Source organism: Malania oleifera, chromosome 8 (assembly GCF_029873635.1).
Source record: "Malania oleifera isolate guangnan ecotype guangnan chromosome 8, ASM2987363v1, whole genome shotgun sequence".
Lineage (NCBI taxonomy): Eukaryota > Viridiplantae > Streptophyta > Magnoliopsida > Santalales > Ximeniaceae > Malania > Malania oleifera.
Genome location: NC_080424.1, coordinates 74,870,613 through 74,897,559, shown reverse-complemented (window position 1 = coordinate 74,897,559; position 26,947 = coordinate 74,870,613). Strand labels below are relative to the sequence as shown.

At 35.8% G+C, this 26,947-nt stretch overlaps 1 protein-coding gene across 2 annotated transcripts; it reads right to left on the bottom strand.

The window, feature by feature from the left end:
* Nucleotides 1–368: 368 nt before the first annotated feature.
* LOC131162062 (WD repeat-containing protein ATCSA-1-like) lies at nucleotides 369–26,947 on the bottom strand. Of its 2 annotated transcripts, XM_058118192.1 has the most exons (10): nucleotides 26,505–26,895; nucleotides 16,229–16,489; nucleotides 15,949–16,108; nucleotides 11,426–11,604; nucleotides 10,353–10,602; nucleotides 9,086–9,240; nucleotides 8,901–8,990; nucleotides 6,835–6,906; nucleotides 6,624–6,710; nucleotides 369–666 (listed from the first exon to the last, which is right to left on the bottom strand). In XM_058118192.1, the coding sequence occupies exons 1-9, from the start codon at nucleotides 26,652–26,654 to the stop codon at nucleotides 6,651–6,653; spliced, it is 1,377 nt and encodes a 458-aa protein (XP_057974175.1). In that variant the 5' UTR covers nucleotides 26,655–26,895; the 3' UTR covers nucleotides 369–666; nucleotides 6,624–6,650. The 2 variants fall into 2 exon arrangements, with proteins under 2 accessions (XP_057974175.1, XP_057974174.1); XM_058118191.1 differs by lacking the exon at nucleotides 369–666 and having other exon boundaries at nucleotides 6,360–6,710; nucleotides 26,505–26,947.

Here is a 26,947-nt window from a genome sequence, read left to right as displayed (position 1 = left end):
GGATCATAATGCAAATAATTGCAAGGCCACAAAGAAAAGGATAAAGATAAGAGGAGAATGATGAGGAGGAGATCCATTTAAACAACTCTTACTTATTTCTAAATGATGGAATAAATAACCATGTTGAATCTGTTATTCTTAAAGAGAATATTAGAGCGGAGAAAGATAAGACAGACTGTTGTTATTGCATCTTTAGCAACTCAAAAGAAATATGATAACCCCAAGAATTCTGCTGCTGTGAATCAAGCCAATCAAATGCAATCAACCTAACAAATGTGCCAATGACGCTCAAAAGCTCATTGGTAAAGAAAAGCTGATAATATGAAGCAAAATTCTCCCACCTTATAATTGGTAAAGAAAAGAATATTGATGACTTAGTGTATAATTATAGTCATTCAGATTCTCACACATACAATAGCATGCAATATATAGGGATTCTGCTAATGCTGAGATCAGATATCAAAATTCCCCTTTCACTGCTGTTGGCAAAGCAAAGGTAAACGAGGATTATGATGATACTTGAAAGATCTAATCAGCAATTCAAAAATATACAAAGATCATTACTGTCGAAAGCTCAAATACCAACAGCTCTGGTGCCAAGAAAAAAAAGGTAGAACACCAAAAAATTCAAGCCAAACTTGAACCAAGCGAGTTGAAAAAGTATCCCTGTAAACAGAAAGAGCTAGCAAATTCATTTCCTCAAAAGATATCAGTATGCTTGCCAGTTAGAAACTAAAATTATAGCAACTTTGGTGAAATCTCTTCTAATATAAACAGAAGTTGGTCATTTATTCAAAATTATAGTAGAGAGGCTCCTGTGGACAAAATGTCAGGTTGCTATGACATTTCAATATCATGGAGATAAATCCTCATCCTCAACAGGTTTCACTGGAAGTGCCTGCTTCTAGGTTCCCAACGTTTTGGATTTCATTTGTGTATGCCTCAAAAGGAGTTTATGAAAGAAGAGGATTGTGGTCTCAATTACTACCCTAATCAAATAAATCTAATGGTTTTCCCTGGTTTCTTTTGGGTGACTTCTCAACACAATTAGAGATTTTACAAAAGCAGCAGTCCCATTTCCTATCCCAAGTTAGGCAGGTATGAAGGATTGCAGGGGCTTCTTATTGCACTCAAGCTTGGATGATTATCCTTATTCTGGTCTAGTGTTTACTTGGTTAGAGAGAGAGAGAGAGAGAGATTCAAGCCCCAAGGCCAGAAACTTGACAGAGGAGCGCAGCAACATGGATTTTCCTAATCCTGGTGTGGACATTTTACCTCCTATTATTTATGATCATTGTTTTTTCTATGGTTTGTCAGTGCAGCAACATGGATTTTCCTAATCTTGGTGTGGACCTTTTACCTCCTATTATTTCTAATCATTGTTTTTGTTATGGTAAATTCAAATAAATTTCTAAAGGTGCTCACATAATTCCTCTCAAATTCCTAACTGCTAGACTACCCATTCTAAGTTCTTTGATGATATTCAAAACTCTAGGAAATTCACCTCCATAACTGGTAATCCTATGCTCAGCTTATGTCAAAAGTTGAAAACTCTCAAGATGACTCTATGTTCATTTCACAAGGAGTTTCTTTTCAATATTAGTGATAGAATTAATCAAGAAAAGAAGAGCTGGATAAAGCTCAGTAGCTCTATTGAATTGTCCAAGTCCTGAAACATTTCTAATGCATCTTCAAAGGAGGAATGCTACCTAAATATGCTCAATGCAGATGAAAGTATCTCAAAGCCTAAGTCCAGGATATCCTGATTTCAGCTTGGGGTAAAATAACAAGTCTTTCTTCCTGTTAATGACAAGAAAACCAAGTACCAAATCAGGCATTTGATTAACTATGAATGCAGGAAATCAGAGACTTTTGAAGACATAAGGGATGAGCTGCTCTCTTTTCATCAAAGCTTAAAAGGAACCAAAAACAGTTCCATCATTCCCTGTAATCCGGCTTTTGTAAAAGATCTTTCAAACTTCAATTGGTCAAAGCAAGAGAGCCAGCTCAATAAACCCGTTAATGAGGAAGAAATCAAGAAAACTCTCCTCTTTTTCGGAAGATGAAGCCCCCAGCCTGTATGATCTTAATGCCAGGTTTTGCAAAACCTGTTAGCATATTATTGAAGATGGTGTCAATGCAGCTATTCCCTACTTTCTGACTCCAAACTGTTGAGGCAAGTTAATACCACTGCTTTGGTGCTGATTCCAAAAATAAAAGAACCCCTCAAAGTGAGCAGGGTTCAGACCTATATCTCGTTCCAATTTTCTCTATAAATACATCACTAAAATTCTTGCTAATAGGCCCCAATCCTATTTACCATCTTTTATTAGCACAAATCAGACAGCTTTTGTTAAAGGAATGACTATACAGGATAATATCCTTCTGACTGAAGTGACCCATCATTATTACCATTTAAATAAGGGTCCTCTTAAAATGGCTTTGATGGTTGATCCCAGAAAAGCTTTTGACTCTACTAAGTGGAACTTCATCATCAAGTCCTCCTAACTTCACTAATAGGGTAAAGGAATCTCTTCTCCTTAATTTTCTTCATGCATGGATGGCTCATTGAGCCTTTTTTTTTTTTTTTTTTTTCATTAAGAAAAGGGACTTTGTGATGGGAATCTTCTCTCCCTTCTATATTTTTGTTACAGTTATAGAAGTCTTTCCAAGATTTTTACAAATGGATGCAAGTCGTAGTGAATTGAAGAATCATAGCAAGTGCAGCAAACTGAGAATCATAAATTTATGTTTTGCTAATGTTCTTCTAATTTTTGCTCATTGGGATCCCATCTCAGCAAAAAGCATCAAGAATGTTTCAAATATATTCTACATCCTTTCAAGATTACAATGCAACCCTAGAATCATATTTGTTCACTTCTGGTATGTCTTGAATCTGATAGGGACAATATTATTTCAATTTTTTGGGACCCAGCGTGTGTGTTACCATTAAAAATATTTGGATCTTCCTTTGGTTGCAAAGAAGCCTAGTAAAGCTGATTACAATATCCTCATTAAAAGAATTTCATCTAAGATCTAAAATTGGATTCACAAACACTCCTAATAGACTGGCAGATTACAGCCATTAATTCTATTTTGCTATTTTTTTTCAAAGCCATTGGAGCTCATCTATGTTTCTCCTTAAGCTGTTATCAATGAAATTGAAGCAAGATGAAAAAAATTTTATGGAAAGGCAGTGACTAGAATTCTAAAGGTTGCAAGGTTAGCTGGTCTAGAGTTTGTGAGCCCATTTCAGAAGGTGGGTTGGGAATCAAGCAGATCTCAACTTGGATTTGATGTTACAGCTTATAAAATGGTATAGCACATATTCTATTCCTCTCTTCTTCACTGGGTAACCTGGGTCCACACATACAAGTTGAACAAAGAATGCATTTGGGCCATAAAACCACCTCCAAACTGTTCTTGGACTAGGAAAAGAATCCTAAAAGTCAGGAAATGGTCGCTATAAACACAGTATTGGCATTGGCAGAAATGCCTTCTTTTTTGTGATTTTTGGCACTCTTTGAGCCCATTGGATTTAAACTTCAGCCCGAATATTTCTATTGAGCTTGGTTTACCCCCTCAATGCCAAAGGCTTAACAATGTAAATGGCCAAGAAGAGCATCTATCAGAGTTCCTGAGATAAAAAAGAGAGTTGAGTTCCCCCCCAACCTTGATATGGAAGATTCAATTGTCTAGATTCTTACTATTTCTAGAACTTTTACTGTTTATACAGTGGGGAATCATCTTAGTTAAATTTGCTCGAGTACACTAGCACTCCTCCATTTGACTCAAGCATAATATTCATAGAAATGCATTTGCTGGCTAGCTGTAACAGTCTTGGGCTCAACTCTAGTGAGGTATTGTCCTCTTTGACCCACTAGCCTCATAGATTTGTCCTATAAGAGACACCTCACATAGTTGCAGCCCAAACCATTCTTATAAGCCCAAGATTTTCCTAGCACACATCCGATGTGAGACTATGACATTCTCCCCTATATAATCTCTAACATCCTCATTAGAGTGTCTCCAAGCATGGTCTCACATGACAGTACCCCCAGAGTGGCTCTGATACCAAATGTAACAATCTTGGACCTAATTTGGTGAGGTATTGTCTGCTTTGGCCCACTGGCTTCACGGATTTGTCCTATAAAAGGCGCCTCATGAAGTTGGAGCTCAAACCATCCTTATATGCCCAAGTTGCCCTAGTACACATGTAATGTGTGACTGAAACTAACCATCCTAAATAGGCTAGCCGCTCTTGACTAGCTTTGCAGTTGGAATGGGACCATTAATCCTTGCTATATTTTCTGCAAACTTTTCCGTGAAAGAAGGGATCATTTGTTCTTTGCTTGTCAATTTACTAAAGATTTTTACCAGTCCTTAGCCTTCTTAAAATCCCAAGACCTGTCAAAAGCTAGGAGTGCTGTCATCTCTTGGAAGCAATAATTCTGCAGTCATTAACAAGCTAGCCTGAGCAGCTACAACCCACCATCTTTGAAGATAAGAAATGCCATATTATTCAAAGAAATTATTCCTAATTTGACCATTTTTGTTAGTAATATGTTTGATGTCGAAGGTAGATGCTATAGTTTAGTATAAGCTTGATCTCTCTTGCAACATTTTTCCCTTTGCGCTAATATATTCTTACCATCTCCATAAAAAAGAAAAAGTAATAATAGCATGAAATAATATACATGTGCATAAATATAAAGATCAAACAATAATGTAGTCCATAGAATATGAATTGATACAACATGATATTAAAAGCTTACTAGTAAAAACTCAAAGGCACTGAGATACAATTAAAAAAAAATGAGGGAAGGAATCAAGAAAAATTATTTTAAACTGAACTGTATATTGTTTAAGGGAAGGGATAAAAAAAAAAATATGAACAGCACTTTATGGGTGGTTGGGGGGGGTGTTCATGCATATGCTTTCTCTAACTAAAAAGCAAGAAATTAAAATAATAATAATTTAAAATAACAACAACAAACAATAATTAACAATCAAACTTGGAATCTTGAGAAGACACCCAAATGTGAATAGCACTTGCCCTTTCTCAGGGGTAGAACACTACACTCCTCCAAGAGTGAAAAATGGTTTGATTTTCTTATCCTAAATTCAAGTTTTTTATATACTTCAACAGAAAGCTAACATTCTGTTTTCTTCTCTCTATCAAGCCAACCTAAGTGGAGAGGCAATGATTCTCAGGCAGAACACTTCACACCTTGTAAAGGGTCGTGCAGCACTAACTAAAGTACTCTTAATTAACTAGTCAGCCAAAGTATAATATGGTTAACCACATGAAAACATTCTCAACTTGTAAAGTAAGCAGAAGCAATAAGGAGTAATGTAAGCAATTGAGAATCACACTGCAAACATTGAAGCAAAGTAATCCATTAGCAACACCTCCATAGGCAATATGTGTTTAGCGAGGGAGGCAAGTAAGCTAAACAAGTTTAGAAATGCTAGTGTGTTTTACAAGACTAGTAAACATTCACCCTACCCTGAAGAGCTTTATATGTTATTTTAGCTCTAGCACTAGGAAACATAAAAATGACCAAGAAATACTCCCACTTTACATAAGCATAAAACATATACTGCTGTTTACATGATGGTTAACCGTCCCATGTACGCAAGGCAAGAAGTCACAGGCAAACATAATGCCCTGAACAAGCTTGAATCGTGACACAATGAAAGGCAATCATGCAATATATATATATATAAAGAGGAGTTAAAAAGGCTTCTTTTTAGGTTTTGAACCAGTTGAGTCCAACTAGATCCATAATAGATCTAGACATAGCTTGATTTATTCAAAATTGATTCAATCGAAGAAAATGTTTTTATTGTTATCATTCTAGCCTCAGATGATCAATGGGGAGATGGAGACGATTTGTATATTAACAATAGCAAATGTGATTCAACTCCAAACATCTTTATTTTACGAAGACAATGAAAAAAATGAAGTAATGCACACATGATGCCTCAGCACAAGTCAACAAAAACATGACAAAATTCCATGATAGAAATTGAAAAAAAATTATTAGACATAGGGTGCATAAGGAATGGATATTGGGATGAATACAATATAATTTTAGAAGAAATTTAAATTACTAAAATTACAAATTTAACCTTGCGTAAAACACTAATAATGTAAAGTTAAAGTTCATAGGTCGGGTAGTTAAAGACATTGTTTTTGATAGGAGTGTCATAGCAAAGGTATTTCTAACTTGAAAAAGAGCATCAATTTAAAATGTTTTTCCTTAAAAAAAATTCCTTCTTGTGTCATACTTGGTAATGCACATTTTGCCTACAAGATCATTCTAACAACGTCATCAAACAGGATCCATACACTATGACAAAGCAAGCTTAAGATTCTGTTATAACAATTAATAACAATCATATGCTTGCAGATGACAGTATGTATCAGAATTAGGTCCATAACTCTTCTAATTAGATACAAAATTAACTAAAGGAAAAACAAATACTTTTGAGAATAGAACAGCAATACTAGCATACAATGTAAATCCAAACAAAGCCAGCGTAAGGAAAGCAACAAATGAACAAACTATGTACATGCTAACAGAGCGTGAATAAACAACATAAAGAGATTATCATACAAATTAACATGTAGGCAGCAGCCAATGTCAATCACTCCAGTTATCCTGATCTAGCGAAGGAAACTGCCCTTTTCTGCTCTTTTCGTCCTGCATATCCATCAAACTGGCATAAGATACCAGATACCTGACAGCTCTAAAACTATTTAGCCCCTCGACACTTGGTAACTAAATGTAGAATTCAAGGAAAATCCAGATTGTAACCAGGATGTACCACTTCATCAGATACAAATTTGAACGGAGACCAAACAAGAATCTGCCTATCATTGCCACCCGTGTATAATTCCTGCAACAAGGCTAAGATAGCTTAGTGAGAATAATTCAGCTAACTCCTGCTTGCAAACAGTCTTTAACAAAGATAAACCAAATGTGTAGACATCAAAATAAATGCATTACTTTAATGGTAATGAAATCTTATGACTTATATTAATTTAACCTGAAAATTTATTTAATTAACAAACATTCAGCAGGAGGAAACGACATTGCTTTAATTTACTTAAGGTTGGATGCTTTGAAATGCCCATACAAGTAGGGGAAGTGGGAGGAAGAGAGAGAGAGAGAGAGAGGATGTTAGAATAAAACAATTATAGAAGTAAAATTAGTCCCTCACTCTGGTGAATCCTTTTTTTTTTTTTTTCGTGTTTTGCATAATTATATATCACCTAAAGTACAGTTTAATCTTTTTCATCCCCATCCGCTACCCCCACCCACACACCCTCCCCCCCCAGTGGATTACACTCTTTTCCCCTTTTTCTAAAAGACTTATTCCCTATCTCCTGCTGGCAAATAGTCTTTAACAAGATAGACCAAATGCGTAGACATAAAATTAAATGCATTAGTTTCTCATGCGCTTCCAGACCATTATTGCTTAATTACTTGTATGGCCATTTCAAAGCATCCATCCTCAAGTAAATTAAAGCAATGTCATTTCCTCCTGTTGAATGCTTGCTACTTAAATAAGTTTTCAAGTTATATTAATACACATCATATGATTTCATTACCATGTGAAACACAAGCTAAATCTTTTTCCTTATATTAGTCACCATATATAGAACAAGAAATGAAAAATTAAAAATCAATAACATAAACTAAAAATCAAAACTAGCAACTATTTGATTAATATTTTCAAAACTTAAACAAATTAAAAACCTAATTGAACAAATGCAAATTTTTTCCTCGACTCAAATAGTAATTAAAAAATATCATTAAAATAAAAAAAATGCAGGCTCTATTCCACACCTCATTTCATAGGGAACCTCTTAGTAGCCAAAAGAAAAGAAAGCAAAAGAAAAAGAATGATAAAATACAATTTATTAAAGTATTTTTTTTAATTACTATATTACAAAACTGACTTTTTAGAATTACAAGAACAATCTTATTGTACATGACAATTGGAAAATAATAAAATTATTTTTTGAACGACTTATTTTTTTTCAAATTCTTAGAAATTTTATGAATGATTTCATTTAAATTATTTTAAATTCACACAGTCATTTATTTTATATTTATGTATAAAATGACTGATTTTATCTAAAAAACTTAATGTTGGAAATTAAAACTAGAAATGTGTCTCTTCACTGTAGCGCAAACAAAACAAAATAAATAAATAAATAAAGCTGATACTTACCAATTGTTACTTTTTCATCTCTCTAATATTTTTCTTCCCCATTGATTGTTTCCATACATTTTCAAATGTTACAAACATAAAATCAAATGCATATTTTCTCATGCTTCACCTTTTTACAATTATCACTTAATTCTTTGGCAAAAGAACATCAAAATCCAAAAGGGATTATAATTAGCAGTGAGAACGGCTTATACTAGTAAATTTATTAAAAAAATGTTAGGACTTAAGAGTATAGATTCATCAAGTCTAAAATATCATAAAGTATACTTGATAAATTCTTTTGGGAAGATTTTCAATTGAATGGCATAACTTGATAAACCACAGACCAATATCACACTTGGTGAAGTTGAGAGTATAATGATAGGAGGTATAATTTTGAAAGAAGAAAAGAAGAAAAAGTCAAGTTTGATTTAGGCATGCAAGGAACAAATCCAGTTCAGCGACTAGGAGGTGGTGACATCACACATTCTGTGAGAGGGCAATTTCTGTGCAATCGGTTCACCAATTTTCTGACACATTCATGGTTTCTGCAAAAGTTGTAGGGACATGTTTTCCTAGGAAGAAAATTTAGTTTCTTTGTTTACTGGAGCTATTGCTCTCCATTGCAAAACAAAAGAAGGCACAAAAAGGAAACAGGAGTGATGAAGTTGTACCTGCTCTTGTGAGCTGTACCAGCAACAATTCACATGCTCATAATGACCACGAAATGTCATAGATGTCCTTCCTGACCACATTTCAAATGCCTGAAAAAATCCAAAAATAAGTTCAGTTTACAGAAATCCTTCATGTTTCCTATTCACCAACAAACTTATATAAAAATCATAGGAAGGACATTCACTTTCACAGATGTCATGCAAGGAACAAACACAAGGGCTGAATCCTGAGTCGTGGCTAACTGTATTGCCTTACTGGCTTGCAGACGAACAGTTTCAAAGTTCACTAGTGTGTTGCAGCCAGATTCAATATCCCACAACCTTAATCTTGAATCAGAACCTGAAATTGAAAGCAGGAACGTAGAGAAATTAACTTGAGCTGTATTATCATTTAACAAGAAAATCTGAATTGTAGTTAATTTATTGAGAGATAAAACATGAACTCTTGTTAATTCATTGTGGTTTCTTACTTCTAGATGCAGACATGTAGTATCAAGCTTTTAGATGCAGTATCAAGCATTAAATATTTAGTTACTAAGATAAAATGTACTGATTAACTAGCAAAATAATAAACCTTGGTTGACAACTTGATATGGTTAACAACAAACAAAAGCATGTATACAGCAGCAGCTAGTACTTCAGAGAACAAACGCATGTATACAGCTCAAGGTCAATGATTCCAAAAAGAGCACAGCTACCAATGGAAACATAAAAAATAAATGAACAAATAAATAAACTAATTGTTAGGTTCCCAGTGCAAGAAGCTTCAGTAACAATTAGCAAACCCTGAAATTACAACAGCTGTGTGTGTGTGCATGGAGAAGGTGCCCCACCGGTTAGGTAACGGAGCCACCATAGGCCCCTTTACATTCTTGCCTTAGGTAATGGAGTCACCATAGGCTCCTTTACATTCTTGGCTATCAAAAAAGAGAATAATATTTTTATATTTTTTTACTGATTAATTTAGAAATAAAAACACCAAATATATTATATTAACAAAAAAATATATGTTTTAAAAAGTATAAAAACAAAAGGAATGAGTGTTACCATTGCTGTCAAGAAGTTAAAACGTCCACAACATTATGAGCCACGATATCAAATTTTCAAAACTCAGCTACATGTAACTCACAACCAGCATACTTCAGAATTTGCTAAATTATAATTTTTCATATATATCCATGAAAACTGATTAGATTGAAAACTGAATCAATGGCTTGCAAATTGCAGCAGCATATTAACCCTATCAAAGTTTCCAAATGTTCCTTTCTGACAGTTGTTTTTTGCATTCAGTCACATAGAGCCTTTTGGCTTCCAACTATTTTAAAACCATCAATATTAACTAATATAAAATTTTCTTCACACAAACACATACACTTAAAAGCATAAGAAACCAATAAGATATAGTAGTAATAGTAGTAGTTGTAGTAGTACAAAGTCAATTTTTAACTCAACCTGCGCTCAAAAGATACATGCCATCTTCTGTTACTCTTAGACCAGTAACAGCACCATAATGTGCAGTGGCTCGATCCTGACTAGACAACATCCCGGGATGTAATCTCCGCCTAACAGATCCTTTGGCTCTGTTTGGAATTCTACAATTAGATGATGATTTTGACCCATTCCCATTGGCTATTTTCCTTTGCAGTGCCTGCTGTTTTACAGATGAATTTTGACCTGCCAACGAGGACTTCGATGCTGAAACCTGAGAAAGAACAGATGGCATATCAATTGTAGGAGAAAGGAAAATTTTAAACATTAAAGCTATCCATGTTTATGGCTGGATGAAGCATTAATCAAAAGCTACCTAATGCAAGTCCAAAAATGAAGAATTACAATAGTCAAAGCAAAAAATAACAAAAGAATCATCAACGATGCTTGACAAAACCCATCTAGATGAATATTCCCACGGTTTCATTTTCTGCAGCATCAGGAAGTAACATCCACATTAGTTTAAAGTTACATGGAATTTCAGTTCACAATTTCACATCAACATCACAGCAATGTCCCCCTTATAGATCAGAAAGACAAAATGGTGAGGGATAGAACAAAATTTATCAACCCCAGAAATTTATAAGGAAGGAGTGATTGACCAAATGACCACATGCAGCCATTATATATAAACAGAGAAACATGTCCATCCTAAAATAAGACTGTTTTACAGTTTCAGTTAAAGAAACAGAAACAATTTGTCATTGTAAATGACTGCATTCATTCAGAGAAGCATTAAAAAAAAATCATACACATAAATGCATATCTACGAAGTTTCAATGCCCATGGTTGTTTTCCCTGAATTTAATCTTCATGGGGCTGTAGAAGTCAAGTATTAGATTTCAAAAACAGAAAAATAAAAAGTAAAAAACAAACAAAACAAAAATAACTATAGTTCTAATTCTACCATATTTCTAGAATAATTTTACAAGACAGAGACGTAGAGCAGACAGCCATAAATTGAACATAAATTGGTGTACAACCAACAATATTAGCGTTGAAAAATGATTAGGGCAGAAAAGACAACATAAGGAAACCTTATTCATGGCAGAACGTTCAAGGAGGGGTGGCCGTCTCCCAAGCTGGGAATGCGATTGATCTAAAACAAGAAAACATCCAGCCCGTCTGATGTCCCAAAAACGGATTGCACCATCACATCCACCCGTCATCAAAATCCACTCGCTAGAAGTTGACCATTCCACAGTCATTACACCATCTGACATCAAGGAAATGATACGAGAAAATCATGAGGTCCTAAATGCATGGCTATGGTCTTGCTAGCCAGACGGATTATTGTCCCAGACACATAACATACTAATCTATTTAAATAGAATGCATACTATATATCCATGAGATTTAAATAGAAAATGCGTCAATAAGAAAATGTATCAGGTACACACAAGTGAAGGAGAAGGAGAGTATACAAAGTCGTCATGGTTAAAACTTGCAAGACATGAGGAGGACACGGCTCCCATGATGAATATCATATGAAACACAAAAAACCCTCGTCAATGTGTCCCTCTCTGAACAGCTCATTTTAGGCAAAAGCTTACTCAGCAAAACCTTCAAACATTTCCACCACCTAAAAGAAGAAAAGAAAAACGCAAATACTGACACACTCAACCATCAATCCAGAGCCTATACCAACCAAATAGGTGTCATATATCTAAAGAATTATTACGGTTGTGCTAAGATGAAAAAATACAGAGGAGAAAAAGGAAAAGAGGATTAAAATGTGAACATATCTCTAGATTTTTTATTTTTTTGGATACTTTCCCTCTCTAGGTATTATATTGGAAAGTTTACAACAATAAGATGCCGTTTGTAAACCTTTTTATTTCTTTGTTGAAGTGATTAATAAGCTTCCATTCCCAAACATATGTCATTCTAGAAGAAAACAATACTGAAAAGCATGGTTCTTACTTTCAAACTGATTTTAGCACCAAAAAGAGTCAAGTGTTAAATGACCTCCTAAAGTTGATGATAAGCTAAACAGTAAACACCACCAAAAAAAAAAAAAAGGTAAAACAAAAATAAGAATGAGAACCCCAATACAAATGAAATGCCACCAGGCCCTTTTCATGCCACCTGGAAGACAAAAACACCAATCCACAGTAAGAGTTTGAGCACATTATGAATGGTCTAGCTTAGCTGCCAGTCTGCCACATTTAGACAACAACAACAAACAACAAAACCAAGCCTTAGTCCCATCAAGTGGGGTCGGCTATATGAATTTTTTTCCGCCAATTTATGCGATCATGGACCATTTCTTTTAATAGATTCAAGGATATTAAATCCTTACTATCTCCTCACAAGTTATTTTAGGTCTACCCTACCCATTCTACTGCCCCCCACAGTAACTAAGTCACTCTTCCTCACAGGCACACTATGTGGCCTACGTTGCAAGTGTCCATACCATCTGAGTCGTCCCTCCTTTATCTTATCTTCTATAGGAGCTACACCTAACTTACAACAAATATGTTCATTCCTTACTTTATCTTTCAATGTTATACCACTCATTCATCTAAGCATTCTCATCTCAGCAACTTTTACTTTTTGGATATTATGTTTCTACGTCGCCCAACATTCCAATCCATATAGCATAGCTGGTCTTATAGCTGTCCTATAAAACTTCCCTTTCAATTTTAAGGGTATTCTACGATCACATAGCACACTTGAAGCACTTCTTCATTTTACCCAACCTACTTTAACTCTATGCATTATATCATCTTCAATTTCTCCTTCATCTTGCATAATAGATCCAAGGTATCGAAATCTACAAGTGCTATTTATTTCTTCATCATCAAGTTTAACTTTGTCTCTAATATTCCTCCTATCATTACTAAAATTACATTTTATTTCTACTTATCCTAAAGCCTCTAGATTCCAAAGCTTCTCTCCATAATTCTAACTCAGCCTCTACTCCGTCCCTAGTTTCGTCAATTAATACAATATCATCTGCAAACAACATACACCATGGAACCTCCTTTTGAATACTCTTAGTCAATTGGTCTATCACTAAAGTAAAAAGATAAAGACTCATAGCAAATCCTTGATGTACACCTATGGTAATTGGAAATTCTCTAATTTCTCCATCTATAGTCCTTACACTGGTCATTACTCCATAGAACTTCCCTAGGTATCCTATCATATGCTTTCTCAAGGTCAATAAATATCATATGCAAGTCCCTCTTCTTTTCCCTAAATTTTTCCATTAATCTTCTTAAAAGATAAATAGTTTCTGTGGTAGATCTCCTAGGCATAAAACCAAATTGATTTTCTGAGATCTTCGTTTCTACACTTAATCTTTGTTCAACTACCCTTTCCCATAGTTTCATCGTATGACTCATAAGTTTAATTCCACAATAGTTATTACAATTTTGAATATCTCCTTTATTTTTGTATATAGGTATTAAAGTGTTTTTCCTCCATTCATTTGCCATTTTCTTAGTTTTTACAATTGTATTAAATAAATTAGTTAACCATATGATTTCGTTATCACCCAAGCATTTCCAAACTTCAATTGGGATGTTATCTGGTCCCATAGCTTTCCTATTTTCATCTTTTTTAGTGCAAACTTAACTTCGTTAACTCTAATTTTGCGAATAAATCTTATATTTTTAGTCTTTTCCTCATTTGACAATTATAAATTTAAGTCTTCTATTTGGTTTTCGTTAAACAACTTACTAAAATAACTTCGCCATCTTTCTTTAATATCTTCGTCCTTAACCAAGACAATATCATCCTCACTTTTTATACATTTTACATTTCCCAAGTCCTTACTCTTCCTTTCTCTAACTTTAGCAAGTTTAAATATATCTCTTTCCCCTTCTTTTGTACCCTAATATATCATACAAACTATTAAAAGATCTATATTTAGCTTCACTAACAGCCTTTTTTGCATCTTTTCTTGTCTCCTTATATTTTTTAAAGTTATCTTTGTTTCTACATTTTTGCCATGTTTTATACCAAATTCTTTTTGTCTTTATGATTTTTTGTACATCTTTATCCCACCACCAACTCTCTTTGCTATTCGAGAATCTTCCTCTTGATTCACCTAAAATCTCTTTTGCTATCTTTTTAATAGAGCTAGCTAATCTATTCGAAAGAGTATTTGTATCTATCTCATTCTCTATGGTCCAATCCTCATCTTAGACCATTTTATCTTTAAATTTTATTATATTTTCTCCTTTTAGGTTCCACCATCTAGTTCTCCTACACTGGTTTATTTTATCATTTTTCTTCCATTTTTTAATACATATATCTAACACTAAGACTCTATGTTGTGTGGTTAGGCTTTCACATGAAATAACTTTACAATCATTTCATGATAAACGATCGACCCTCCTAGTTAAAAAAAAAAAATCTATTTGACTTCTATTTTGTCCACTTTCAAAGGTTATTAAGTGTTCTTCTCTTTTCTTAAAGCAAGTATTCATTATACTAAAATCATATGACATAGCAAAGTCTAAGATCATCTCCTCAGACTCATTTTTGTCTCCATATCCATACCCTCTATGCATCCTCTCATAATTTTTATTATCTCTTCCAACGTGTCCATTCAGATCTCCTCCTACAAATATTTTCTCAGTCCCTAGTATGTCTTGTACAATACTATCCATATCTTTCCAAAATTGTCTCTTAAGATTTTCTGCTAAGCCAACTTGAGCAGCATAAGCACTAATGATATTTATTATCTCTTGTCCTAATACCATCTTGATTTTTATAATTCTATCCCTTACTCTAGTTACATCCACAACGCTATCTTTTAAGTTTTTGTCTATAACAATGCCTACTTCATTCTTATGTTTTTCTTTTCCAGTGTACCAAAGTTTAAATCTTGATTTATCGATTTCTCTAGCTTTCTCCCCCACCTACTTAGTTTCTTGAAGGCAAATTATATTAATTCTTCTTCTAATCATTGTATCCACAATTTCCATGCTTTTACCCGTAAGTGTCCCTATATTCTAAGTTGCTAATCTAATCCTAGTTTCCTAAACTAACGTCTTTACCTGCCCACGTCCAGAATGATGCAGGAACCCTCGCATATTTGACACCGTACCCAGGCGTTGACACAGCGCGTTGCTTCGGGGCGACGACCTAGCCCACCCTCACCCACTTTTCGCTACACCCGGGTGGTTCAAGTGCAACACGTCGCTCGTAGGGGACGCCCCAGCAAATACTCGGTAAGGATTCATATCATAGTGATCTGACAAATTTTAAGCTGGCTGTCAGCTACCTAACTTGCCTCCTCCTTTACCCGGGCTTGGGACTGGTTGTGTGTGAAAAAATTAGGACATTAAGTGCATCACAGGACAAGTCATGAAGGATGAGTCAAATTAATGCCACATTTAGCATTACACAAATTAACAACACATGAAGGATGAGTCATGACTCATATCAAACAAGCAAAATACAAAGTTTAATTGGATAATATTAAACAACTAATGGGTCAAAACCAAACTGATATTTGTATTACAAAAATAAAATTGTAAACAGTAGAAGGAAAAGGTAGATTTTAAAAATTAAAAAAAAAAAAAATACAAAGTCATCTGCATACCCCGATGACCAGATAATGTGTGAGCAAATGCCCCTGAAGAAATATCACATAAACGAACTTGAACATCTTCAGTTCCAGTAGCAATTAGCATGTGAGATGTTGCAAGCGAAGACATAGCAGTCCTATAAACCTTTCCTGGCATTTTAAAATTCATTACCACCTACGAAATAAAATACAATGAAAATGAATAAACAAGAAAAAGTATCAAACTACCTTAAAATTGAAACATGACGGAGAAATTAATGGAACATGAGAACATAGATTTAGTAATGACATATACCTGTGTGGTGTTGGTATCCCAAACATTGACATAATGATCATATGAACCTGTGATAAACAGTCCTGTGTCAATGGGATACCATATGGCTGATGATATGGCATATTTATGCCCATATTCGTGTCGCTTATCAACAGAAAATATGCACTTGTGTTTTGCAACCAAACCATCTCCATCAAAATCTGAGGCACGTTGAACATCATAGACAGCAGCCGATGCATCTGATGCACCAGATAACAAATATCGGCCATCTGTCAAATCAACCTGAGCTTGTGATCAAAACAGTTGGCTCCAAAAGTGTCTTAAACAACAAAAAATTCATGTCCAGTGAAATGCTGCTATATAGTTGCCAACAGAAATATGGAAAAAAGGTAACTAAGAATATATGTATCCAAACACAAAAGACATGAAGGTCAAAAGAAAGGAATCTGAATTCATGTGTGGAATCTAATAAATTGAATAATTATTGCATCTAGTGTATGATCCATAGGCTGATCTAGAACAATGAATTTATTATATAAATGGTAAGTGGCTACCAATTCAGCCTAAGCCAATCACCATAACGTAGCAACTCAAAGCAAGAAGGTTGTAAAATTAATAAGTTTTATATGCAGTACAAGTCAGTCCAGACTAAACGTTTTGTTATTGCCAAAAAACAAAAAACTTAAATGATTCTAGAGTACTTTCCATTGTCAATAATTTCCATTATCTATCAGTACAATAAAAAATTGAGAATACAATATGAAAACTCACAGCAAGGCGATAATTGCAGAAGTTTTTTGGGGAAAAAATTATGGAAGATGACAAAGATGTCTCAATTTGAGATATACAAGTTCAACCACATGATGGTAGCTGCTTATTATTATGCACCAAATCCCACATTGAGGAAAAAAAAATTGGGGAAAAAATGAGTATATGAACCTAATAGGCCACTTCACCTATTGACATCGTATTTTGTCCCGCCAGGGGAGGGGGGGGTGAACTTTTACCAGAAATGTATGCCATTATTCTTTTCTCTTATTCATGTTGCTTTGATTTTCAAAAACTTGAAAAAAAGTAAAAATAAAAGGGCTTCTATTAGTTTCACAAATTTCTCCACAAATTTGGGACTTTATAGGTTCTTTCTCAAGGGTTTTAAAAATTTTGTTAGAATACCGCTTTACCTAAAAGCTTAAGCTGTAAGGTTGTGGGCCAACAATGCATATCAAGCTTTAACAATTTGTTCACCAAAAATCTTGAAAGAAGTGTTTTGATGTTGGTTTTTGTCCTTTGAATCATGTCATATAAAAAATTCCAAAAAAAAAAATGAAAAAGGAGAGAAAACTGAAAATATTGGCCTTGGCAAGCCCAGCAAGCACATAGGGTCATATCCCTCAAGTTGTGCACAGAACGTATAAAAAGAGGAATATAACATAAACATTTCATCCACAAGAATGAGTAAAATAAATTTTACAGTTTAATTATTACAGGATCATTAGTTTGTCCTTATGCATAGGCATGCACATCCTAGTTGCAATCTGTTTGACTAGGAATTACAAAAGTAAAAATAAGGAAAGAAAACTAAGAAAACATAAATAATCGCAAAGGGCGTTAGCCTTTCTTCATTTGGTAATGTATGGCTTTGTGGCACATGTGGAAGCCACTGGCAGCCTGAGCAGAGTTGATGCTTGTCTCTCCTTCAAGGCAAGCAACTCCTGCCAGAGGAGAGAACTGCCCCCAGGCTCAAGAAAAACAACCAGTACAGTATACAGAAACAGGAAAACCGAGGCTGTCGCGGCAGGGCAAGCTGCAAGCATAGGGGCTGATTGGGAATCACAGGAGAAGGGAGAATTGGACATAGAAAAACAACTCAAGCATAGGGGTCAAACATAGAGCAGCAAAAGCAATATGATGATCAGAAATCCTTTTTAGGGTACTCAAGACTTTGAAAGTCTCTTCAATTAAGATTCATGTCCTCAGCTGTGTTGGATGCTTTGCCATTGCATGAGACTTCAACCATCATTGGACATTTGGACCTTAACTAAAACAATTTACCTTCTACCAAAGGAGACCTTCGAAACACTTTCTTGGGGTGGCCCTCGTGTTTCAGGTTGCGTTTTTGCAATTGTGGTGTTTCAAAGTGTCAAGGTTGACTGTATTTTATCTGAATTTCCTAGCACTTCTGGGTTGAACCAAGTAACTTACAGGATTCATCTTTAGCAGGCCTCTGTAACACTCTCGGAGTGGCCCATTGATTATTGACTTTCAGCTTCAGTTTAAGTCTTTTATTTTTGGTTTTTTAGTTTTTATGGGCCTTCCCAGCACTTTCGTGAGGACCTGATTAATTATGATTGTTTATAGTTAATTCTCAGACCACCACTTCAACACTCTCAAAGTGATCAAGATTAAATTCCCTTAAAATAAATTTTAGCATTAGTTATTTTTTTCAATTATTTCTAGTATGCAGGGACTTGGGGTGACCTGCTATACCTTAATTAAAAGGTTATTAACTTTTAAAACTTTTTAATCAATTTTTAACTGGCCCTCCCAGCACTTTTGTGACAACTTGGTTTGACAGAACAAATTATTTCATTTCTTTGTATTCTTTTTATGTAATTAGATTATATGTTTTTATCATTTGCCCATGAATATATTATTGAACTCTATAAGATAGCTCCATGAGTAGGCCCTGAAATCACTATTTCATTACTCGAGAAACTCATCTGTAGGCACCCAAACAAACACTAGCTTATATTACATCTTACATGCATATCAGCATATCTATACACCCATAAACCTACATGCACATAGCCACACATAACAGTCATATGTTCACATATATACCATGTTAAAACACATACTTACCCATGTTTGCATGCACCTGCACACACCTTCCAAATAGAATTTCATGTTTCAAATGCATCATGCTTTATTATAATAAGATAATGGCATTAATAACATCATCATTCAAAATGGAATTAAGTTCAACAACTTAAAAAGCCTAAAAACAATATCCTTATGTAGACAATAAACCCTAATGCATCTGAAATATCATGTCTCCATTAAACTAAAGCAACATTATTTCAAAGTGCAAAGAGTGCAGTATCAAGGCCATGCTGGTAGTCCGAAACTGGTTTGGGGTTGGGTTGATTTCCAACCAACCACAGATCAAGGGGCATGCACCAATCCATCCCTTCATATAGGGACATTTTGGTAACTTAATAGCTTAGCTGTTTACCAAAAAATACAAAGCAATCAAAACAAAATTTTCGAGGAGGAGACCAGAAACTTATTGCAGACACTGGACTTTGCCAAAACTGGAGGGGGTGGCGGGACCCTTGGAGGTATTGGATTGCAGGGGAGGTGCAATTGCAGTGGCACAGTGGTGGTGGCAACAGCAGTGTGGCAGTGATGGATGCAGCAATCGCAGGAGCAGCATGGAGAAAAGAGAAAGAAGAAGATTTGCACAAGGGAGGAAGTGAGGGAGATTGAATTTTCTTGTGTTTTTCCCATCCCCCCTGTGTGCTTGGGTCAGATGTCTATTTATAGGCAAATTCAGATGGCTGGTCGGAGGAGCTGGAGGCGATGCGCAGCACCAGTTTCTTGCCGACGATGGTCAGCTGCACATGGAAGGAATCAGCAGAACAATCGAAGTTCTGTCCCCTACTTTCTGTTTGCAACAACTTGAAAATTCAATCACTTTTATTTCTTTAAAAAAAAAAAATTATGCAAGTTTGGGTTGGTCGGATTTCTATCCGGGTGTTGGTTTGAATTCAAGTTTGGGCGAATTTTCAATTAAGATTAAGCAGGTTAAGATAAACTTGGGATTTTAAAATTAGGTCAATTAAAACAATAGATACAACAACAACAACAAAAAGCCTCAAGTCCCACAAGGAGGGGTCGGCCACATGATCCTTCTCCGCCAATTCACCTGATACAGAGCATTTTCCTCGATTAGATTAAGGGTCATTAAATCCTTCCCTACTACTTCATTCCACGTTATTTTAGGCCTACCCTTACCCCTATTCATGCCAGAAACTATAACTAACTCACTCCTCCTCACAGGTGGTCTACTAGGCCTGCGTTTCAAATGCCCAAACGATCTAAATCGCCCCTCCCTTATCTTGTTTTCAACAGGTGTTATGCCTAAATATTGCGTATATGTTCATTTCTTACTTCATCTTTCAATTTTAAACCACTCATCTACCTTAACATACGCATTTCAGCAACTTTCATTTTTTGTACATGTTGTTTCTTAGTTGCCCAACATTCCGAACCATAAAGCATAGCTGGTCTTATAGCCATCTTATAAAACTTTCCTTCTAATTTTTAAGGGTATTCTCCGATCACACAACACGCTTGACGCACTCCTCCATATCACCCAACCTATCTTAATTTTATGTACTACATCTTCTTCAATGTCCCCTTCATCTTGCATAATAGATCCAAGATATCTAAATCTATTAGTCATATTAATCTCTTGATTACCCAATTTTATCTTCTCTCCATTGCTCCTCCTAACCTTACTGAAATTACATTTCATATATTATGTTTTATTCCTACTTATCCTAAACCCTTTAGACTCTAATGTAGCTCTCTAAAGTTCGAGTTTAGACTCCACTTCGCTCCCACTATCATCAATTAACATGATATAATCTGTAAACAACATACGCCAAGAAAATCTCATTCTAAATATTCCCAGTAATTTCATTAATTACTAAAGTAAAAAGATAATGACTTAAAGTAGAACCTTGATGTACACCTATTGTGATACGAAACTCTCTAGAATCTCCTCCTACAGTCCTAACGCTAGTCACTACTCTATCATACATATCCTTAATGACCTCTGTATATCTACTGCAAACTCCCTTCTTTTTTAACACCCACCCAAGTACTTTCCTGGATACTCTATCATAAGCTTTCTCTAGATCAATAAAAATCATATGCAAGCCCTTCTTCTTTTTCCTAAACTTTTCCTTTAAACTTCTTAAAAGATAAATAGCTTCTATTGTTGATCTCCTAGGCATAAAACCAAATTGATTTTCTGAAATCTTCATTTCTAATCTTATTCTATGATCAATTACCCTTTCCCATAATTTCATCATATGACTCATAATCTTAATCCCACAATAGTTATTACAGCTTTGAATATCGCTTTTCAAATATGAAATAATAGATCCTGAAATAAAAAATAACTTCCACTTCAAAATTGGACAGTTATAAAATTGAAACAGTTCTACAACAATCTGGATTATGAAACAAATATAAAATTTAAGCAAGCTGAGTCAGTTAATTCCAGCTTTGAAAATAAATCAGGATTTCAAAAATTAAGCAAGTGAATAAACCTTGATCTTGAAATCAATCAGAAATTTAAAAATAAATCAATAAAACTGACCATTCACATGGTCACAGACCCAACCATGGATTCAAATTTCTTTTTCATTCTAAAAGTTTCCACAGTTCGTGGACTAATGATTGGCCTTAAACAGATTAAGAATTGTGAAGTTAATGCCAAAATTATTTTGAATAAAACTGTCATTCACCATCAACCTGGGAAAACATGCGCACAAATGAAAAAAAGAGCAGAAAAAGAGCAAATTTCAATCATGCATGATAAGTCAAAATTGATTTGCAAGCTGAACATAAAAATAAAAACAAATTTATTTGAAGGCTCACAGTTAGCCTGGACAAAATTAGGTGCTAACAAAGCAATGGATTGTAGTGGCAACTGGCAGCTATGATAATAGTGGTTGTGGTGGTGGTGGTGGTGGTGTTGGTGGTGGTGGTGGCAGTGGCAGTGGCATGCTTGAGAAATGAACTTTGAAAATCTTTAAAAAAAAACATTAAAAAGATGTTATCCTAAGTCTAGTATAAACTTGGAAAAGTAGATAAGATATCTTGACTTCAAAATTATATTTGAACATGAATTTCTATTTTCATTTTCACATAAAACCTTTTTCCAAATTTTTCAGAAAATATTTCCCATGACTAAACACTATTAGTTTTGCATATTGTAGAGTGTAATGGAAAATAAGAACCAATAAAACAACAGGTAAGATGGTCAAAAGAAGATTTGCAAGAAAGCTCTACGGTGCCATCCATGACCAAAACCCAATGGTCACAGCTGGAAGCAAGAAGGAAAGAACCAAGCACGCCTAATAGTTGGATCAGATGTCTCTCTCTCTTTCAAACTCCTCCTAAAATAAAATTTCTAAGCACTTCTAAAATAAAAATTCCATGCAGCACTGTTCCTCAAAACCAAAGAAAATAGATATAGGAGCATCATCGCAACTCGAGATACAACTCATGCAATATAGACAAGGGCAAGCAATATAAAAAGGACCAGTCCCAATCCAAAGATCCTTTGGCTCCACCCAAAATGAACACTCCTCCCATCAGCAAACCTAGATCTAATCCAGGGATGAAAAATGAGAAATTTGCAAAATAAACACCCAAGGACTAACATAAGTGGCATACCAACTTTAGCATGCCAACCATGCTATTAGATCCCATATTTTCTATGGATGAAAGGAAATAAGGAAAGCCACAAACATTCATTCGAGTAAGAAAGAAGGAAAATATTGAATCTAATTCCCTTTTGATATATTCTCTCTTTGCTGGTTAAAAAATATTTGCTACAAATGACTTTCTGCCGTGGGAATTCAGGATCCAAAGAACACCATGGCCATTTACTCACTAGTCGCCAGACATAGTAGTTAAAAGTGCGCAGGTGCCACCGAGGCGGCCAAGCTAGCACCTCATTCTTCTTCAGGCGAGGAGACCTTCAAAAGGCGCAGGTAGGCACACTGATTCTCCAGGCGCAGTGAGTCGCGCCTTGAAATTTTGAAGCTGTTAAGAAACAAAACGTAACCAGAACCAGCCCTAGCCCTCTTCCAGCAATCCAGCCTTCGACAGTTCGACTCACACCAGCCCTAGCCCTTTGTCTTCAACCCTTCGAAGCAGCACAAAACCAGCAGGAGCCATTCGTCTTCAACCAATCGGCCCTTCGTAGCAGTACAAAACCAGAAGGAGCCCTTCTTTTTCAACCCTTCGAAGTTTGAACCAGCACAAGGCTTTTGTCTTCGACCCTTCCAATTAGCAGGAGCTCTTCGCCTTCGAGCCTTCAAACCAGCAGGAGCCCTTCATCTTTGAGGTTCAAACCTTCGTGAGTCGTCAGGTTGCTTCAATTTTCAAACTATTAAGTCGTCGCCATCATCATCATCATCTCCTTATGCTTCTTCTTCTTCTTCTTTAGTTCTTCTTCTGCTTCTTCTTCTTTTTCTTCTTTTTCAGTTCTTCTTCTGCTTCTTCTTCTTTTTCAGTTCTTCTTCAGTTCTGCTGCCTCCTGCCGGCTACTTCTTCTTATAATATTAACTTGCATTAAGCCTCTAAGTTAATATTATATAAATGCGTAATTAATTATGTAGTTTAATGCAAGTTTATACTTTATAATTAATATATAACATTTTTTACTGAATTTAGGTGCTGTTTTGTAATTTGTTTGGAAGTGCAATATACAAACTGTACATTTTTTTCTGAAATATATTAATATATAACATTTTTTACTGAGTTTAGCTGCTGTTTTATTGTACTATTTTCTTTTGATATTGAAGATGCTTTTGGGCCTTCGGCCTGGCAATTTCATTTCATTTCTAATTTGAAGCTTGAACCCTTGCATGTCTAATTACTTATGTTGAACCATGTTTGTTTCACTGGGTACTTGGTACTTGGTTGTCATATTTACTATTGAATATTTTGGCATTTTAAAATTTTAATATAACTATTGATGCGTTTTTATATCAATTACCCACCAAATAGGCATTGTACACAATTTTAATAATTGTGCGCCTCACCTTCGTGAGTCGCACCTTGGCTCCAACTACCCTCCGCGCCTCGGTGCGACTTGCGCCTTTGACTACTATGTCACCAAAGCAATGTTTTTGGAAACTATGTTCCTATGCCCACAAGCACCCTCATATTTTGATTTACAGACCCTATCTAAATGATATTTCTTACCCTCAGGCCTCAGCAACCCCAGACCACCGGAAATCTTTCTATCAACTTCCCCAACCTCTAAGCAACACCCACAAAGAAGCTGAAAATGGGGGCAAGAAATAAAGAAAATGGAAGACAAAGTTGCCTAGATCAAAGTAATATGCCCTCCTGGGGTTTCTTTTCAAAAAAAAAAAGGCCCCTTCCACACATCCTATCTCTAGCTACCTTCTCAATTATAGGATTCCCAAAACACAGAAACTCTAGGGTTACCTCCTAACAAACATTCCCATACAAAATGAGCCAGACAACTCTTTTAAAAGATTAACCTTTGACCTTGACACTCTCTCAAAGACTTGCAAAAGAGTGAGACTATAGCAAAACAAGCTAAGTCATTAGAAAGAAAAAGAATGGTATCATTAAGAAACTGTAAATCAGAAAACAGTAACATCCTCAGGACCCGCTCTAAGACCCTCCACAACACCTCTCTCAATGACTAATCATCCTAGAAAGAACAGCCACCATAATCAAGCTAGAGAAAAGATAGAGAATTGCTTTGACAAACATGCCCCCTCCTCCAAAAAATCGCAAATCACCACACCATTAACCATAATGCAAAGCAATCAAGGGAAGGCGACCCCTTAATCCACTTTCTCTATCTAAAACCAAACCCTACCCCATCTAACTCACTATCAAAGAACCTCCAACAAACCATATCATACATCTTTTCAAATCAAGCTTAAAAATAATCACCTTCCTATGATCACGTTTTACGTCCTCTACAACCTGATCAACCCCTAACGCAGCACCCAAAATATGATGTACCCTATAAAGGCACTCTAAAAACAAGAAATGGTAGTATGATACTATCCAAAATGTCACTAAATTTATTCAGCAGAACTTCAGCTAAGATCACATATAAACTCACCAACAAACTAATAGGCCAAAAATCCCTCATGTACTAGGCTAATAAAGGTCAAATGAAAACCCCTAAACACTACTTTTACTACTCCATTAGTAAAGAACTCCCAAAAAACTTCAACAAATCATCCTAATAACCCAGCAATGAAAGAAATATATAGTAAATCCATACGGACCAGAGCCTTACCCTTCTTCATCTAAATTCTAAAGAACCACTCTCCTCACCTCTTTCTCCTCAAAAGGTGTCCCAAAGCACTCCACCTTCTGCATCAAAATAGGAGACCATTCCAACACTAGCATAGTTCTCCTAGCATCGTCATCTGATTAAAATTCCTTAAAAATGCAAGTGATGTCATTAGCAGTCAATTGACTTTGGTTGGATGCTTATTAAGTTGATAATGTTTGGTATCTGAATAGGTTCCCCATAACACATTTAAGCCACAGATGAAAGCCATCTCAAGAGGAAAAATTAACCTAAAACAAGAGAGGAACTATCAGAGTGAGAAGAGCTGAAGGAAAGGGCTACCTATAGACTGAATTAAAACTAGTTGTAGCTAACACTATTGGGTCCAACAGAGTGCAGCCACTTAGCAAAGCTGTGCAGAAAATAGCAACCTAAGAAAATGCAGCCGAGAGTCCAGATTTGTTAGGATCTGGCACCCACACTGCATCAAAAGCTCGAGCTGATATTAAGGAGCAACAATTTCCTTATCCATGGCAACGCAAAGCCTCACATCTATATGTGGTGCAGGTGGGCCTAAGGGGATTCGAAATGCACTCATAGATGCACTGGCAGGATGGCTATCAAGCACCAATATCATGAACTTGCATACATGATAGCAAATACACAGGAAGATCACTGACACCCTATGAATGCCAACAAAATTAAAATTACAAGTAGATGGCACCTTAGTTTATAGAGCGAGGCCACCAAGGATGTGGGCTGCAGAACATGGAAGCATGCCATGCACCAAGATTGACATTGAAAATTTACCATATGTGAGAATATAAATAGAATGAGCCACTCCACCTTTTGGCAATTGGTTCTGGGTCTAATGCTAATTAGGTCATAGCACTTGCATGAACTACGATGTAATTTAGTAAGACACCAATAAGATGGCAGAATCTTCCAATTTTTAGTCAACGCAAAGGTTCAATCAGGGTGTTTCAAAAGGTGTGCCAAGCCTTAAGCTTAATGTCCTAGCTCCAAACAGTCCTCGAAGAAAGTGGCCCAACGCTCACATAAAAAACCAACTAGGTCTACTATTCCATTATGTAAATCAACCAACAATTCATCATACATGCGTAGTAGCATCCACGATCAATCCGGTTCGAATAAACAGGATATACTTGAGAGAGAGAGAGAGAGAGAGAGAGAGAGAGAAACCTGAAGGGAATTAATGGAGCCTCTGTGAGGAGAAATAATCTCTTTGTAATTGGACAGGTGGAGGGAGGAGAGACGATTGGATCTAATACGATTGGCGAAGGAATAAGGGGGGAGTTTACCAGCTTCTCTGTCTCCGATCTCCTTCCACATTTCCGGCGCATCTTCGACCGCGCAGTCTCGCGCCACCTGATCTCTCTACCGATCCCTCAACCCCGAAGCAGCTCCTCTAGCTCTCTCTTCTCCCCTGTTCCTGTTCTCTGATACCGACCGAAGCTCCCCTCGCTGTAAGAAGACGGGGTCTTTGGCTTCTTCGTGTTACGTTAAATACACTGAATCTGGTGCCCTGTGTCGAATCTCGGCCTAGATAGAAACATTAAAAGTCACGGGCCCGTGATTTCAATGTTTGCATCGCGGTTAACGTGAAAATAGAAGAAAGGAACAAT